Source organism: Telopea speciosissima, chromosome 4 (genome assembly GCF_018873765.1).
Source record: "Telopea speciosissima isolate NSW1024214 ecotype Mountain lineage chromosome 4, Tspe_v1, whole genome shotgun sequence".
NCBI lineage: Eukaryota > Viridiplantae > Streptophyta > Magnoliopsida > Proteales > Proteaceae > Telopea > Telopea speciosissima.
In genome coordinates this window covers 59,026,293-59,044,834 of record NC_057919.1, presented here as the reverse complement: position 1 = coordinate 59,044,834, position 18,542 = coordinate 59,026,293, and the positions used below count along the sequence as shown (strand labels likewise).

At 38.9% G+C, this 18,542-nt stretch overlaps 2 protein-coding genes across 2 annotated transcripts; one reads left to right on the top strand and one right to left on the bottom strand.

The window, feature by feature from the left end:
• The first annotated feature begins 11,423 nt into the window (after window positions 1-11,423).
• On the top strand, window positions 11,424-11,879 carry LOC122659466 (zinc finger A20 and AN1 domain-containing stress-associated protein 7-like). The gene has a single exon (XM_043854573.1). The coding sequence runs from the start codon at window positions 11,424-11,426 to the stop codon at window positions 11,877-11,879; it is 456 nt and encodes a 151-aa protein (XP_043710508.1).
• Window positions 11,880-15,242: 3,363 nt separating this feature from the next.
• On the bottom strand, window positions 15,243-15,896 carry LOC122659465. The gene has a single exon (XM_043854572.1). It carries the CDS (start codon window positions 15,894-15,896, stop codon window positions 15,243-15,245), a length of 654 nt encoding a protein of 217 aa, XP_043710507.1.
• Between the last annotated feature and the right edge of the window lie 2,646 nt (window positions 15,897-18,542).

The window sequence follows — 18,542 nt, the reverse complement described above, 5'->3', positions numbered from 1 at the left end:
ACAAATACCATCTATGATTTTCAGAACCATAAAACGATAAGCATTACTATGCAAAGCATATCCTATAAAAATGCAGTCAAAGGTTTTAGGACCAAGTTTCCTTTTCTTTGACTCAGGTATTAATACTTTTACCAAACAGTCCCATACCCTTAAATGCTTTAAGTTAGGTTTTCTATCAAACCATAACTCAAAAGGTACTAAACCAATTTTCTTGTGAGGAATTCTATTTAAAATATAGCAAGCCGTTAGAATAGCTTCCCCCCACATATCAAGGGTTAACCCAGAACAGATAAGGAATGAATTCATCATTTTTTTTAATGTACGATTCTTCCTTTCGGCTATTCCATTGGATTGTGGTTGATATGGAGCTGTAGTTTCATGTCTAATACCATTCTCTTCAAAAAATTTATAAAGATTAAAATACTCTGAACCTCAATCGGTTCGAAGTCTTTTAACTTTACTCCCTAGTTGATTTTCAACTTCTCTTTTATAGGATATAAAGGCATCATGTGCTTCATGTTTTGATTTCAGTAAATACAACATAGTAAATCTTAAGTAATCATCAATAAAGGTAACAACATAATTTTTTCCACCTCTTGATTCATATGATTTAAAATCACACAAATCACTATGAATCAAGTCAAGGTGACCACTTTGCCTCGTTACTGACTTATGTGGCCTCTTTGTCAGTTTGGCCTCTACACAAGTAGTACATTTAGACACCGGTGGCTTTCCAAGGCTATCAATAAAACCTAACCTTGCATAATCTAGACAAATAAGGAGCACTAATATGTCCTAATCTATTATGCCACAAATTAAAAGAGTCAACAATATAAACGGAAGAAGCACTTGGCTTATCTTTTATTACGTTTAGAACACTGATTACAAAAAGACCATCACTTACATAACCCTTTCCAACAAAAACATCATTCTTCAACAGTACAAGTTTGTCAGATTCAAAGGTGAGTTTAAACCCAGCCTTATTGAGACGTGGACCCGAAACCAAATTTTGCCTGATGTTTGGAACATGAAGCACTTCCCTTAAGACAAGTGTCTTACCCGAAGTGAGCTTCAATGAGACGGTTCCTTTACCGATAACATTAGAAGATTGAAAATTTCCCATAAAAACTTGATCACCCGAATTAACAACAGAGTAAGTACCAAATGCATTGCGATCTCCACAAATATGTCGAGTTACACCCGTATCAAGTATCCAATCTTTTGGTTTTTCAACCAAACTTACTTCTATAATCATGGCGGTGAAAATGTCCTCCTCTAGTAAATTAGCCTTCACTTTCTCAGATTTCATGGACTTCTTATTCCGACAATCTCTCTTGAGATGACCATGCTTACCACATGTGAAGCACTTCACTTTTGACCTCTTGAAATTCTTGCCTTTCTTTACTTGAAGACCTTTTTTGAAATGACCTTGTTTGTTTGATTCGACAAGGTTGGCTTTGAGTCTTGTATACCCAGGAGGCTTTCCACCATTGTCCTTGTTCCTGTTCCTCTCCTCAATCTTGATTCTGATCACAACCTGTTCAAATGACCATTCCTTTCTCTTGTGTTTCATATTATTTTTGAAATCAGTCCAAGAGGGAGGGAGTTTTTCAAGGAGGGAACTTGTGACGAAAACATCAGGAAGAATAACATTTTCCTTAGATAACCTTCCCACCAAGATTTGAAACTTATCAATTTGGGAAGAGAGGCTTTCGTCGTCGGTCACTTCAAAATTCAAGAAATTTGCTACCACATATTTCTTGCTGCCTGCATCATCAAGAGTATACTTTTTGCATAAAGCGTTCCAGATCATATATGCATACTCGTATGAGTTATACACATTGTATAGATCAATGGAAAGCGCATTCAATATCCAATTTTTACACTAAAAATCAGCTTGAATCCATGCAATCCGTTTTACATCTTCTTCCAGAACCTCACTTTGTGGTGGTTTGGGATCCGACAATGCAAAAACAACCCCTATTTGGGTTAAAGCAAAAAGAAGCATTTGGCTCCATCTCTTGAAATTCTGCCCATCAAATTGTTCGATCTTATTGAACTCTCCAACAATACTCATCTTCTCCAATGTGGGTTGAAGAGTGGTAACAGTAGGGACCACATTAGTTGGAATGGGATCAACATTTCATGTGTCCTTTTGACCAAGTGTATCTTGTCCAGCCATAGTCTTAAATCTGTTTATAACAGTATTAAGATCCACTATTAGAAACAGTCACAATGTATTTAAAGACCTTAAGATTGTTAGCAACGGACTATGGGCAGAACAATATAAGAATACAAACAGTAATAAAAGCATAAACAGCAGTACGAAACAAGAGTATAAATAGTCAAATAAATATACGTACTTGTTACTTGCAGGATATCGCCAAAGGAGACAGTAGGTTGGATCGAGTCGTATCTAGATGACACTCTCTTTAAGGTCTTTAATAGCCCTTATTAGTGCAGACCGGGAATAGTGCGATTATACCTCCAAGATGAAATGATCCACTAATCACTAAAGGCGGCATTCCCAAACTGATTACAGAAGGGGTCCGAAAGCTATACTCAACACATAGAGACAGTAAGGACGGACAGAAACACTCTCTGATGAAAAACAGAGAAGAACCACTCCTTGAGAAGCAACAAAATAGGAAGAGACTAAGTGAAGTTACCCCTGCCAAGACCCTTGTATATATAGAATACGTAGAGGCAGGTTGTAAAGGTACTATACGTATGCAGGCGTCCCTGTATATGTACAGGTACTTTAGGTGTCTCCTTATGTACAGGTACTAATACACACTCGTATAGGTACTGTAGGTGCATGTATAAAAACAAAAATAAGATATTTATTTATACACACACACACCCACACCCGGACCAGGACTCTGCCCGATTCCGTTCGGTTTGGCGCGCGTGCGCGCGCGTGATTTAAAAACACCCCGGACCAACCCCCACACAAGTGAGAGGACACACTTCTCTCTAAGGAACCCATGTCCCTTAAGGACCCATGAATACTTATAAGCAAGCTCACATCCTTGAAGCTAACCAATGTGGGACTAAACAACATTGGTTCTTTTACAAATGCAACTCAAAATATGGAGGGAAATGAAAACTCAAATTTGAATAAGATTGGACAATGAAAAGACCTTTTAGACAAAAGACAAAGACCACATGTGACAAAGACCTTTTGAATCTTTAGTATAATGAGATATAATGAAATTGAATTTAATTTTATCCAACAGATTGTTCATTTCAGGAGTTCCGCACATCTTCGAGGAATATGACATCATTCATGCTCAAAAAAAAAAAAAAAAAAAAAAAAATCTCTCCTGTTCAAGTTTTGATTGATTAATAGCATCATGGCAGTTTCCAACTGCGCTAGGGTTCTTCCTTGTTCTTTTGATTGCCCCCCAGATCCCCATTTCACTGGCAACCTTCGCCCTAAGATACCCTCGTTATCTTCTAGCAAGGCCCGTTCGCTTCCTTTCCAAGGAGGATCATCGCCTTCCTATCCCTTCTTTGGCTCGGGTTTGCCTTCTCTTATCCTCAAGTTCCCTCCCAATTTCGTCCCTCAGCTCAGCAACAAAGCTCAGAGGAATTGCAGCAACATCGGCGTGGCCCATGTCGTGGCTGCTGCTTGGTCGAACAATCCTTCTTCTGCTGTACCTGCTTCTGCTACATCACAACCACCACCACCTCCTCTGCTTCTCCCAATTTCTAGACCGAGCATGAAAATGGGTCAATAATGGCATCTATTGTAGGTGGAGGAATTCTCTCTTCTTGCTTCTTCCACCTTCAGCCAAGCAAAAACGATGAAGAAAATCTGGTTTGTATTTGGGATATTGGGGATTTAACCTTAAGGGTATAATAGGAAGTTCACCTTATGGTAAGGGTAATTTCACCATTATAAAAGAGTTAACAACCACTTAACTGCACAGACCTAATGGAGTGGACTAAGTTGAAATAAAAATATAAAATAAGGGTAGTCTGTGCCATTTTGACAAAATTTAGGGTGTCCTTATCATTTTGAATAGTTATAGGGGGTGTCTGTGAAATTTGCCCTTATTTTTATGTTTCATCAATTTTTAGAACGACAAATTTAATGGTAGTATCGATGGGACTTACTAATTTTTTATGTTAATGGGTTTCCATTTTTTTTTGGGAAAATTTCACGGAGACCCCCTCAAAGTATTCATTATGTCACGGACTTACAAATCTTGGTCAAAATGGCAACCTTCCCCCTCACGTTAAGCAGGGTTAGCACCCAAAGTTAAATTGTCGATTTTACCCTCTTAGTTATTTAAATAAAAAATGAGTAAATGACACTTAAGACCTAACGTTTGATAAAATTATAAGTTGGGTATCCAATGTTTGACAAATTCCATTTAAGGTATTAAACCATCACCATTCACCACTGCCGCCGCCACCACCACACCCTCGTCTTCCCGCACGACCACCACCACCCCACCCCCTGCTGTCGACTACCCGTGACGCCCACCCAACTAAAATTGCCGTGTCCATGATTTGTTTATTCGTTTCCGTAAAGCCGCTCTACGATTCCATCCCTTCCATCCTTCAATTCGCTTCTGGAATCCAAAGAGTCAACAGAGATTGCCGTGTCCATGAAATTTCAGACATCCACCCCTTGAATTCCTTAAAATCAATCTAAAATCATCATAGTCCATTGTAAAAAATAACCTCCGATCTCCAAATTTCACCTGATTTTTCCCACTGGAAATTGTTGGAAGACCTAGAGGTTGGATTTCATACAATTTGCAAATTGATCCGATTAGATAACGTTAAGAAAAACAAAATGAGGTCGTTAACATCATTTAACCTGCAAAAACCAGGGAAAGAAGTGGTGGCAGGGGTTTTGAGTTGGGGTAAAGAATGAAGTGAGGAAGATGGGTTTCGTTTTGGGGGTTTGGGAAAGGGAGTGGGTAACGACGATGATGAAAATTTAGTTAATGGAAGGGAAATAGAGGTGAATTTTGAAGTTCAGTGGAGAGATGGGTTCGGTTATGGTGTATGGAGAATAATAAGAATAAGAAGAAGAAGAAGGGGAAAGAGAGGGTGGTTGGACGACGGCTGTGAACAGGTAATAAACAAAAAAACAAAATGGTCTTCAATATTGCTTCATTCTTATCTCTAATAATCTGTTTGATTTCTGATCTAAAATTGAAGAAATTCAAAAGCAACAAATAAAATCGCACAATATGGGTACCTTTGGTTGTGGAGGGAGTAGATTTGGTCAGGACAAACATTAGCGAGCACACTGTTGAATGCCATGGAAAAGGTATTACTGGGATGGGAAAAGAGGAAATCCTTGAGAATCTCCTCTGGAAAAGGTATTACTGGGATTAGTCTTTTCAGCACTCCTTGAAGAATCAGGGGTGCAGCTCCTTTGGTTGATGAGCTACTGCCTTGTTAAGATCGCCAATATCTTCTTCTTCTTCTTTGAGCTTGGAACAATCAAATTGAGATTCGAGAAACTAAAACTCGAAACAGGAACAGAGAAATTGAATGAAAATAAAAGAGGAATCGATGAATAGAAGAAGATGGAGATATGTAAAGTGTATTTATAGGTTGATAGACATGCGAGCCTGGGCATTGATTACAATGGTCCGTCTAGGTGCTGCCATGAAAGTCATTGACATTGGTGGTGGTCGGAGGTTGCAGTGGTGAACCAGAAAGAAACGAAGAAGAAGAAGAAATGGTGGGTCCCATGAAGAGAATGGTTTGTATTTGGGATTTTACCCTTAAGGGTTTTATGGGGAGTTCACAGGTAAGGGTAATTTTACCATTTAAAAAGAGTTAATAGCCACTTAACGGCAGAGAGCTAGCAGATTGGACTAAGTTGAAATTAAGTCATAAAGTAGGGGGTGTCTGTGACATTTTGACCAAGTTTGGTAAGTCTGTGATATATTGAATATGAATATGAATTAATCTTTCTCTCTCTCTACACTTTATATACACGTATTACGTAACACTGCCCTCCCCAAACAGAAAACTAACAACGAGATCAACAAGAGAGAGAAAGAAGAAGATGGGATCTGAAGGGAGAATAAACGAAGAGATGGGATGGAAAGCACCTGAAAGCCCTTCTTGCTGTGCAAACGGATGTGGTTTCTTTGGCAGACCAGTAACCCTTAACCTCTGCTCCAAGTGTTATAGGGACTTCTCTCTCCAACAAGCCAAACGCTGCTCTCCAATAAAAACTTCAAAAACGGTGCAACTGCAGCAGAAACACCCACAACAACTATCACTTCTCCCCTCATCGTTTTCGGGAAGTCCTGTTGAGATTTCTAATCCCAGTCCTTGCCGGTGCCATTATTGAATCATCTCCGGTGTTGGTGATGAAGAATATAAGTGTATGAGTTGCAGTAAGAAAGTAGCTAGGGTTACTAGGGTTCAACTGCAGGTGTGGAGGTAGTTTGTGCTCAAAGCACAGGTACCCTGGAAGTAGTTGTGGGTCAAGAAGCTATTGCTAAAGCTAATCCTTTGGTCAAGTCTGAAAAGATTGAGAGGTTATGAGTTCCAAGTTTCAACTTCTACATCTTTCATAGTTCATAGTAGATCTCATTATTTTCTATTTTTAGATTGTAGTTTTCTTTTTTGTTATCTACAGAGTAAGAATTTGTAATACGGACATTTACTACTATTGAAAAATTAAAGAGAGAATAGTACAATACATGGTGGTCACTATGATTTGAACTTTAGGAATTCTTGATTTGCTTGCTATAAGGAATTTCATTGATAAATTAATGAGAAAAGTTTGGCCAACCCATGATGGGTCATAGAGGATTGGGTTAACCGAGCAAATTTGGTGTGTGATGAGTTGTGGATTGGATTTGCTATATTACATCATATACCAGAATCTGTACCTCCTAAGAAACATATCAAGATAATCAATCTTATACATACAATGAGTATCAACAAAATATGACACCATGGTTGTTTAAGAAGAGGAATATATCTTCCCTTTCTTTCATACTTGTGACCATACCCGATCAAAACCAACATTTTCTCCTCTTTTTTTTTTTTTTTCTTTTTTATTTAAAAAAATCGAAACTGATTTTATTGATCTCTATAACAATCTTTTCTCTAGCATTCTAAAGTTGTGTTTTCTATGCATTCTTTGGAACTCTGGATCAAGAGTGTGCTCTAGATTATAAAAAAAATGTTGTTTGATAAACGTTTCATTCTCAAATCCTTGGTGTAGATTCAAGAAATATTTCTATTGCCTTAAACATTCTCGATATACAATGGTAGAGATTATTGTAGTTGGTAACCATTACAATGGAAGTTGGATCGGAATAGAAGTCTACATGTGATAATAACATAAACTCCATATAGGAGCCGAATATAGAGTTTCATTGTGAGAGGAGACTCCATATTGGTCAATACACCCTGTCAAGGGGAATAGTCAAAGCAGGAATCTTCAACTTGTAATGCATAAACTAAAAACGAGTAGTAAGTAGCACCTTGGTTAGAACAACGGCTTGCTGATCGGTGGTTGAGATAAACTGCACAGAAAGCTAGCATTTGGCAACCCGATCGCTAACAAAGTGAAAATCTATCTCAACATGTTTCGTATGGGCATGAAAGTCGGGGTTGGTAGATAAATATGTAGAGCCAATATTGTCACACCATAGGATAGGCGGCCCACGCAAGGGAAAACAAGTTCCTTGAACTAGGATTCAAGCCATATGAGTTTTGCAGAAGCATCAATTAGGGCCTTTTATTCAGACTCCATGGAGGAACGAGCCATAGTTTTCTTCCAAATAAAGTGCAAAACTTTTGGGGGAGTTTTTGAAGACTAAATTACATTCCATGCAACCTTGGATATTGAGCAGCTCTTGGATAATTAGGATAAGCTGGGACCCCAATCGGTAAGCTGACATCACAGAAAAAGTACCTTTAGTGTGGGGCCCCCAACAAGGAGAGTCCTGGTCTCCCTCAGAGCTCAGAGGGATCCTAAGGATGGCCTCCACTTCTAAAGGGGGGAAAAAGAGACCACAGCTTTGAAACATCCCATATTGAGTCCCCTACAAGCAAGTCAGAGACCAATCAAGAGAACAAAGAGGCACACAAAATGCGGATATCTCTACCATTTCCAACACCCCACAAGGTTGCAGGAAGGGGAGGGCCTGAATGGTTCGAGAAGTGCGTAGTTGAAGGTTGTTGGGAAGGAAGGGAGGAGGTTCTCACAAGGGTAGGATTGCAAGTTACAGTAACAGGACCTGTGGGAGGTGGAAAATGAATGGAGGTTATGGGGTTAAATTGATAATTTTCTTTCTGACCCATTCCAGTCCATGCATTTCCTTCCCCTCCCCATGATCAGGGCCAATTAGGGTTAACCCGGCCCGACCCAACCCTGAGGACAAGTAAGGATTGGATTTTTCTGGCCCTGAGTTAGGATTGGGTCGGGCCTGGGCCCAACTAAGGGGACTTAGGGTTAGGCTAGGGTTCTATAAAGCCCGGCCAAACCCGACCTTGTTGCAACCCTAATCATAATCATTATTTTTATTTATTAAATTTTGATATTTAGCTAGAATTATGCATTTTTTTTGGATGGATAAATAATTCAATTAACAAAGGGAGAAGAAAAGGGGGAGGGGATACAAGAAAAAGCCGCCACAAGCCCTACCAAAATCAGGGACAAGACAAGGGGCAAAGCCCAACCCAAAAACACATTCAAAAATAACAAGCCAGGCAAACCAAAGAACCAGAGAACCAAGTTGGGCTCGAAAAAGGCCAACTAACCCAAGACAAAAGGCTCATCGCATAGAGCATCAATCACCTAAATATAAAATTGACCTTCTTCCCATTCAGGTTGAAGGGAGGAATGGGAGGAACCACCCATCTCCCACTTTGATTCTTCAAAGCAGAGGAAGGACCATAAGATGGGCCATTGTCTATTGCTTCCGAAACAACATCAACGGGATTAACTTCAAGCACTACATGGATTTCACCACCTCGAGCCACAGAAACTTCATCGAAGTCTTTGGCATTGTGCTTCTCAAATGGCAAAAGCCTCAAGCTTGATTCGTTGGTGACCTGCAGCTGGCTTCCAACGTGGGTAGGAGTCCTATGAGTTCTTGGTTGACCCTCTCCAACTGGAAGGAACTGACCTTCAGCCTAGTAGTGGGGTGCACTATGTCCGATCACATTTGCAAATTGAAGCACCTTTGAGACTATGGTGATTACATTGGAAGGAGTATGCGGATCTGAAAAAGGGTCCTTCCCTCCCTTACACAAACTGTCGGACGTGTGGATGTCTGATTGGGAAGACAAATCCACTAGCAAAGGATCTTATCGATGCAACACTTTGGCAGTTTCAACGACAGGGTGTTGACTGACATCGACCCACTTCTGTAGCATTAATTCTGTATCAGTCACACCCTCTTCACACGCAAGAGTTGTAAACCTATTGTGGCTATATTCGGGCATGAGAACTGGCTCTTGGTTCAAAGGAGATGGTTGTTGATCCAAAAACATGCAAGTTTGGGCCTGCAAAGATCTGCATTCTTCCCATTGTTGCAGCTCATCCACCATTCCCACTCTCTCATTCGGCATCAAATCAGACGCAAGAGCTACATCAGCATCTTCTTCAACACTTCCTGCACATTGAAACGTCCCTGATTTCTCCGGCATGTGAGTAACACCTTCATCCCGCACAAGTTTCTCCAAACTATCGACTTCCAATCTCTTGGGACCAGTAGCCATCCAAGTCTGATGCCTATGCCTCACAGCGGGCTTTGAGAAACCCATTTCATTAGAGGGAAGATTAGAAGATACCCCCTTCTCATCGCAGCTTGAGAAGCAACAAGAGTAGATGGGCCAGTACGAGAGCACTGGTTGTTCCCATGCCCAAACACAAGACAGTGGGAGCAGCGAGACGGCTGCCAATCATAGAGCACCGATTGAGTGAAACTCTGGCCATCTTCATCGGCAATGGTTATGGAGGATGGAAGATCACTAGCCGCTGAAATTTCAATACAAATCCGAGTAAATGAAAGTCTTGCTTGTGATTTGGTCCAGTTATCCGAGTACAGTGGAGTTCCTAGAGTGCTTCCAATGATGCTTAAGGCTTTCTCTGTTCACAAGTGGAAAGGGAGATTAGGTAAATTTACCCAAATGGGAACAGAAGAACAAGAAATCTGGGATAAGCAAGAATGAGGAGACCATGGCCTAAGAAAGATTTGTTTCTTTTGAACGAACTAGGGTCCCTCCTCTAAGGCACAAATTTTATCATCTTTTGAGGTGAATTTGAAGATGAAGATACCACTCTCCAGTAAGAAGACTTCAACAGAACCTACAGGCTTCCATTGCCTAAGAAGGACATCTCGAGTAAGCATAAACGGCAATTTTTGGCCCAAGAAATAACCTAGGAGAGTGTTGTATCATTGGTTAGCTCCCTCTTGTAAGATATCCTTTGGGCATATTGCTACAAGCTTCCCTTCCACCGACGTAGGCGAGACAAAGTGGAGTTTAAATCCTCCTTCCACACCAGAGTTTCGAGAGAACAAGGAGGACCAGTTGTTTCCTCCACCACCAACAATACCAGACTGAGGGGAAGAAGGGGAAGAAGAAGCCAGCCCAGCCCTGTGCGGCAACCTCTCAGCAGATCCAGAAGCTCCCACCTCGGAAGACACCTGCTGGTTTTGAAAAGCATCACCCGCATCCCTCACCTCACTAATCTGAAGAGAAACCTTCAGAGGCTTCTTCACTTGATCGGAGGGAGATTTCGATGGAGCCTCTTTTCAGTCGCCGAAATGCCACTTCAAATTTTAGAAGCAAGCAAATAAGAGATGAATTATGCATTAAATAAGAGAGAATAAGAAAAATTTATCCCTACCTAATCTGCTTCTAGAACTCCTTTCTTCTGTTTATAAACTCTGCACGTACCTATTCACAAATGACGCGGCATATCCATTCCAATTCCCAATACCGTTAAAGTAAAAAACATAATTTCCGATTTTAATGGGTTTGCATTTCCAAATCCGAGTATGAATAATTGAATATGAATTAATCTCTCTCTCTACTTTATATAAACGTATTATGTAACACTCCCCTCTAATAGGAATACAGCTGAGTCTGTTACAGTTGCTAGTTGCTAGTTGCTAGTTAGTTTGTTCATTTTTCTGTTTCTGACATCATAATCCACTACATGGTACCCTAATGTCCACGTGTAGGCACCATATGTAACTTAAGCTATTTGCTGTTTCTATATAAATGAAAGCAGTTTGTCTTCTCAAGCTCTGCATGCATGTGTCAGAAACATTCCCAAAATCTCTGTGTCTTCTCATTTCCTCTGTGTCTTCTCATTCCTTGATACCCTCCCAAATAGAAAACTAACAACGAGAACAACAAGAGAGAGAAAGAAGAAGAAGATGGGTTCTGAAGCGAGAAAAAACGAAGAGATGGGAGGGAAAGCACCCGAAAACCCTTCTCGCTGTGCAAACGGATGTGGTATCTTTGGCAAACCAGCAACCCTTAACCTCTGCTCCAAGTGTTATAGGGACTTCTCTCTCCAAGAAGCCAAACGCTGCTCTCCAATAAAATCGTCAAAACCCCTGCAACTACCACTCCTCCCCTCATCGTCTTTTGGAAGTCCTGTTGAGATTTCTAATCCCACAGTCCTTGCCGGTGCCATTAATGAATCATCTCCGGTGGTGATGATGAAGAATAATAAGTGTATGAGTTACAGCAAGAAAGTAGGGTTGCTAGGGTTCAACTGTAGGTGTGGAAGTACTTTCTGCTCAAAGCATAGGTTCCCTGAGATGCATGTCTGTTTCTTCAACTACAAGGTTGTGGGTCAAGAAGCTATTGCTAAGGCTAATCCATTGGTCAAGTCTGAAAAGATTGAGAGGTTATGAGTTCCATTTCATGATTATATCTGGTAAGTCCCCTCATTTTGACCCTCGTTTTTATTTTTGCATGCTACATAATTTAAGTATGGGAAGGGGGGATTCATCGAATTGTAGTCTTTACTTTGGTTCAAGATCGAGTGTGTAGCCTTTTTAGTTTACTTTTCTGAAAGACTTTGAGAGCATCCAACATACCATGCACTTTCAAGTAATAAAAATTCCGCATTGAGGAGGGAATTGGAATATAGCGATCAAAGGGATTTTAAATTCTTTGAAAGTACACTGTCTACTGAGAGAGCCGATTTTGTTAGTCATCCTGTTTACACTATTTTTGGTTAGGTGCTAAGGTTGAACCATGATACACTTGCATGATATATATAGTTGATTGCCAAGAAAAAAAATTTATTTGCTCTTTGATCCAGTCTTGGCTTGTAGCATATTTAGTTTGAATAAGTAAGCCCGAGGGGTGTTTTACACCTAATTCCTTAAAGCCGTCTGGTTTGAGATTAATTGGCCTAAAACTCGCTACAAGAGCCACCTAGAAAGCTTAAGAGGTCAAGACATTGCACGGATTAGAGGAGAATAAAAGAAACAAAAAAATAAAAAAAATTTTGAACTCATGCTGCATCAATGTCTAAAGCCACAATGTGTCAATCAAATGATATATGCACTGAAAATCTATTCCAACACTACTTAGTAACTTGGGTGTCTGGTGCAAGCCCTGCATGTCATTCAAGCCAATTGTAGTGGAGGGACATTTGAGTTCAATACTTGGAAAAATATGGCAAGTAAAATCAAAGTGAAATTGAAATTGTGCATGTGTTTAAAGGTTCTAGCAAGGTTCCGAGCTGAAATCTTTTGTAGCCTAGATGACCTACTCGATCTAATCTCAAGGAAAAACAGCAACTCACCCTACCCCAAACCTCCCTAAGTTAGATGTATGACAGTTCTCCAACTCACAGTGGGATAATAAAGTTCAAGTGTGGGGAAATATCTAGAAATTCTCAAAGTAAATAATTTTGGAGTGGCCGCATTCTTTATCTTGGCCATAGTATTGATTTACAATAAGAATTTATTTGTTCTTTCATCCAGTCTTGACTTGTAGCCTATTTGGTTTGAGTAAGAAAGCCCGAGGGGTGTTTTACACCTAATTCCTTAAAGCCGTTTGGTTTGAGAGTAATTGGCCTAAAGCTCACTACAAGAGCCACCTAGAAAGCTTAAGAGGTCAAGATATTGCACGGATTGGAGTAGAATAAAATAAAAAAAAAAGTTTGAACTCATACTGCTTCAATGTCTAAAGCCACAATCACTACAACAAAATACACTTATAGCTACGGATACTTTACTGCGGTTTTTTAAAACCGCAGCTATAAATGTCTTAAAACTGCGGTTTCTTTATATGTAGTAATATGAGATACTTATTGCTGCGGTATTTAAAAACCGCAGTAACAGAGGACCTTGTAACTGCAGAAACAAAATTGCAGTTAAAAATTGTAGTAATATGGAACACTTATTGTTGCGGTATTTAAAATCGTAGTAATCGAGGACTGGTAACTGCAGAAACAAAACCACAGTTAAAAGCCGCAGTAATATGAGACACTTTTTACTGCAGTATTTAAAACCACAATAACAGAGGACCCTATAACTACGGAAACAAAGCCGTAGTTAAAAACCGCAGTGATATGAGATACATTTTACTGCAATATTTAAAATTGCAATAATAGAGGAATCTATAAATGCGGAAACAAAACTGCAATTAAAAATTGCAGTAATATGAGATACTTATTGCTGCGGTATTCAAAATCGCAATAAAACAGAGGACCTTATAACTACGAAAACAAAATCACAGTTAAAAAGTGCAGTAATATCTGGTACCTATTGTTGTGGTATTTAAAATCACACTAATAGAGGACCCTATAACTATGGAAACAAAATCGCAATTATATGGAATACTTATTGATGTGGTATTTAAAACTACAGCAATAGAGGACCCTATAACTGTAGGAACAAAATCTTAAAAATCGTAGTAATATAAGATACTTGATGTGGTATTTAAAACTGTGGTAACTACATCTCTCCCCCAACCTATGACCCCTAAATTCATTCTCACCCAAACCTACCTGCAAACCGTTTCCTTCGCTCACTCTCACTCTCCAATAACCCTGTTCACTCTAGACTTTCGATCTATTGCATCGACGACCGCGACGAAGGCAATCTCTCTCTCTCTCTCTCTCACACAGAGAGAACCCTCTCCCATAGTCATTACCTTCAGCCAGCACCATAGTTAGTAAAATCGTGTATAATATGCATACACGTACATATCACTAAAAAAAAACATTTTTTTAACCGGAACTGGGTGCAAGGGTGTGCATACGTGTATAGCTTTTGCCTAGTTGCTTAAGAGTGTCAAATTTGAACTAGTTTCGAATAAGCCAAACCGAATCGAATAAAATGTTTTCTTCAATTTGAGTATCGAATTTCATAACCGAATCCAAACTGATTTTGGATATTAGTATATTATAATGAATTAATATAGGGAGAAAGAATGCTACTTGGTCACGAATGGCGTGCAACCCCTATGCCGAGACACATAGCCGCACAAAATGACCGTCGTGTCCCATGAAAAGGCGGAAATCCTTGAGGGTGCAACGGTCATTTTGTACAGCTCTCTGCTTGGGTGTAGGGGCCACGCACTGGACAAGACAAGGTAGCGTTCTCTTTCCCATTAATATATTATAGTATATTAATATATTATAATACTAATATATTACAGTATATATATATATATATATACAAATACATATTTATATTACTAGAAGTATTTTTAGATTTTATATACTATACTATAGTATAATAGATTATATTATATATTATATATTATAATATATGGACCGAGTATAAGAACCAGCTGAACCGTATAAATTGAAAATTGAACCGAACAATTCAGCTTAAATTATAATTTCAAAATAAACATGTGATTGGCTCTGAGATGTACGTTCGTCTGCACGTACATGAAGATGATCGATTCTCAATATAAATTGTGTTGAATATCTTTTTCTTTCCCGCCTTAAACCCGAGCCCCATTCCCTTCCCGCTTCTTCCTACCAAAAAGAAAGAAAAAAAAATCCATTCCCGCTTCCAGTCACCTGTGCGCCCCTTTCTCAATCTCTCAAATCTCTCTCCCCGCCTTTACCAAAATTAAAAAAAATCTCTCTCCCCGCGCACCCCTCTCTAATTCTCTCAAATCTCTCTCAACCCTATCTATTCCCTTCCGCTTCCAATCACCTCCACGCCCCACTCTATTTTTTTTCGGTAAATCCCACCCAGATGCTCAAAACCCCCAGTGGCGCCTCGGAAGAGCTCAAGAACGAATCAGCCGTTGAGAACCATCATCTCCATGGATTTGTTGCTACTGAGAGAGATTGGTCCTTCGTAGTAGGCTTGAGCCTTCTCCTCAACCTCCCAGATAGAATCGAGGTAGAGATTCACGTCTTGATGGGTTCGATTCAGAACCTGATAGAGAGAACGCCACTTGTGACGATCCATATCTCGGAGGTTCTTCCGACCGTGATGGTAAGGACCCAGGGAAATGATTTGTGGGACAAAGGCCTTGTCGGCCTTGCCGTAATCGTCGCCCACACGGAGGTACTGTGGGACTCGGTAGATGCAGAGCTTGGCCCATGAGGCAGCTTCATGATCTTGATGGGCTTGCTCTAGCTTTTCTCTAATGGAGATCGCCCAATCTGATTCCATTGGATTCGTTACTTCTCTTTCTTCTTTAACATTTTTGTCGTCACCATTGATTAATGTCAAATGCGATTGCGAAAAGGAGGATTCTTGCAGCGTCAGCCGCTGCTGCTCCGGAGGTGGCTGTGTATGGGATTGTCGCCAATGCAGTGGTCCCAATTGAAGGTCACGTGAAGGGATAGAACCAGGTGAGTTTGCGATTCCAGCTTTCACTGTTTCCCTCAGTTTGAGAGTGATGAGATACCAACTTAAAAGCTCCTTATTAAACACTGCTACCATTTTTCTAAGACTACAAAAGGTTTTTATGCTTTGAAATCAAGTTTTTTAGTTTCTTTCAGGAGCAATAGAGATAGCAGCCAAGAAGAAGGGGTGGTGAATTAGCTTAAAGGGAGGGATCTTTGCCATGTCCGGAATGCCATTTTCTAGAAGATAGGTTTTCTGGATTGAAATCTGAAACCCGTTTGGCGATATCTCTCTACCTGTCAAACTTGAAATGTTTGGGTGATTATAGCTAGAAGAGAGTTTTCGTGGTAAGTGCTTAGAATCTTAGTATGGGTGTAGGTGTATAACATTAGCATGATTATTTCTTTTATCCTGTCCATAATATAAAAGAGCTAAATCTATTTAAATCTCTCTCACTCTCTCTTTGCACTTTCCTCTGCATTTCAGTTTTAGTGGGATTCTCTTCTTTTGCAATATAGCTTCATTTTATTTGTTGCCTTTCTTGGGCTCAAGACGACTCTTTAGTGCCAAAGGACATTTAGATTTTCTTTCCATGATGTCTTCATTGTCTGAAATTGAACAAATGCTTTAGATTCTTTTTGTAGGGGAAGCAAAGTGGCTTCCAGCACACTTTGACTGTTTTGGCTAGGTTTCATAGCTGCTTGTCTGAGAGTAGATTGATTTCCAAAGGTAAGTTCTCTAGTTGCTTTAGCTAGGATATAGAGCTGTTAATGGGAGCTCCAACCCACCCCCCCCCCCCCCCAACCAAAAAAAAAAGGAAAAAGAATAGCATTATGATGTTGTAGATGCTTACTGCAATGATACCTATAGATTGTTTGTTTCTTTTTCTTTTGTAAGCTTAAGGGATAAATTATAGTTTTTGTTAATTCCTCACATGAGGGTTGGATGACTAGTTGATTATTCATTGTTTTTCAGGTCATGTTTGTATGTGGTTCCGATCTACTTTAATCTTTTAACATCCCTGGAGCTTGGATCTATGAGCAGGTATGTTTCTTGGAAGTCATGTTCTCTGCTTTCACTAAGAAGTTGGTTAGTTGATAAACTAATTAATTTTGATCATATTGATTCTCAACTTGCAAAATTTGTTGAAGTTACAAAATAATATTTGCATGCTTTTATCCGTATAGTTACTGTCCTAAGTAGAATATGTTCCCCATCATGTTTCTGTTTTATACTGTGAATTAGATTAGTGGCTCATTGTCAGATCCACCGTCCCTCTAGCAGCAAGTGAACAACAACAGGTGTACTCTAGCATTTGGATATGAGTAGTTTTGTTGCATATTATTTTTTTTTTCTGTTCTACCTCAAATTTAGATTATGAAATCACTTAAATCTAATTTAGTAACAATGTAGAAAGTGAAATCTGAGTTCAGAATTGATATCTATCAAAATGTCAATTTGAGATTAGAAGATCTGAATTTTAACTTGGTGGAAGGTAATAATCAGAATCTGAGTAATAAATCCAACTGATTTATGTGAAATCAACACATAATCTGTTTTGGCCCCCTTTCCTTTTTCTCATTAGAAACTTTGTTGATCCCAATTCCCAAATGCTTACAACTTTATACATGTGGTAATGATTGTTGTACAGGTTATAGAAGTATAGTGAACAATTTTAATAGATTTTTGGATCAACTCTCTGTCCTTTTCCATGGATTTCAAAGGCTACTTTGTATTGATTGTCAATTTGAAAGCTTAATATACTAGATGCTTTTAGGGTGCTAGTCTTAAAAGTTATTTTTATATTACAGTTTTTTTTATTTCTATTATAATTTATTGGTCATTATTTTTAACTATTATTTATTTCGAGAATAATCATTTGTTATCTATATATGTGTGATAGGTACCTGATGCCTATACTGGTCACAATGAGTCAACACTACAAGGGAATCGCTCTTCTTTAGCTAGTCATAATGCTTCTTCATCTCAACAAGGTAAAGTGATATATAATTTATGGTTTTATCATGAGTATTTATTAAATAATTGTTTAACAATTAATTTTATTAATATTGATTATAGGAGGTATCCCATAAACTCAAAATATAGTCAATCAAGAAGGTGGTAGACCATTGTAGAGTTCCCCATCAGCATAGCACTTGGGAGGCTGAGACTCGATCAAGATCTAAACAACAAGGAGCACTCAACTACTAGTCGAGTCTAGTAGAGAAGTTGTTTTTTTTTTTTTTTGGCGTACAATATGAATTGTTGGGAGTTGAGTGTTTTTAGGATACTACTATTGATTTGTTAGGTATTTTGGATTTAAGTGATTCGGATGGTGAACATGATTTTTATTTTAGATGTATTTTGAATTTAAGTGATTTGGATGATAAACACAATTTATGCATTTATATATATTTTGGTGTTAAACAATTATGTGTATTGAATGGTTTTTTATTTTAGCCATATTAGGTGTTGAATGGATTTTTATTTTAAATGTATTGTCTAATGAATGGATTATGTGGATTCAAGAAACAGGCATAATCTAAAATTTTCATAACTAAAATCCACAACTATAAATTTTGTTGCACAAAAAGTTGCCGTTATAATTTATAGTTATAGATTTTGATGCACAAAAATCCGCAACTAAAATCCATAGTTACAAGTTTCCTAAACAAAATCCGTAGCTAATATCTGCAGTTATAGCCTTTAATGCACAAAAATTTGCAATTGCAATCTGCATCT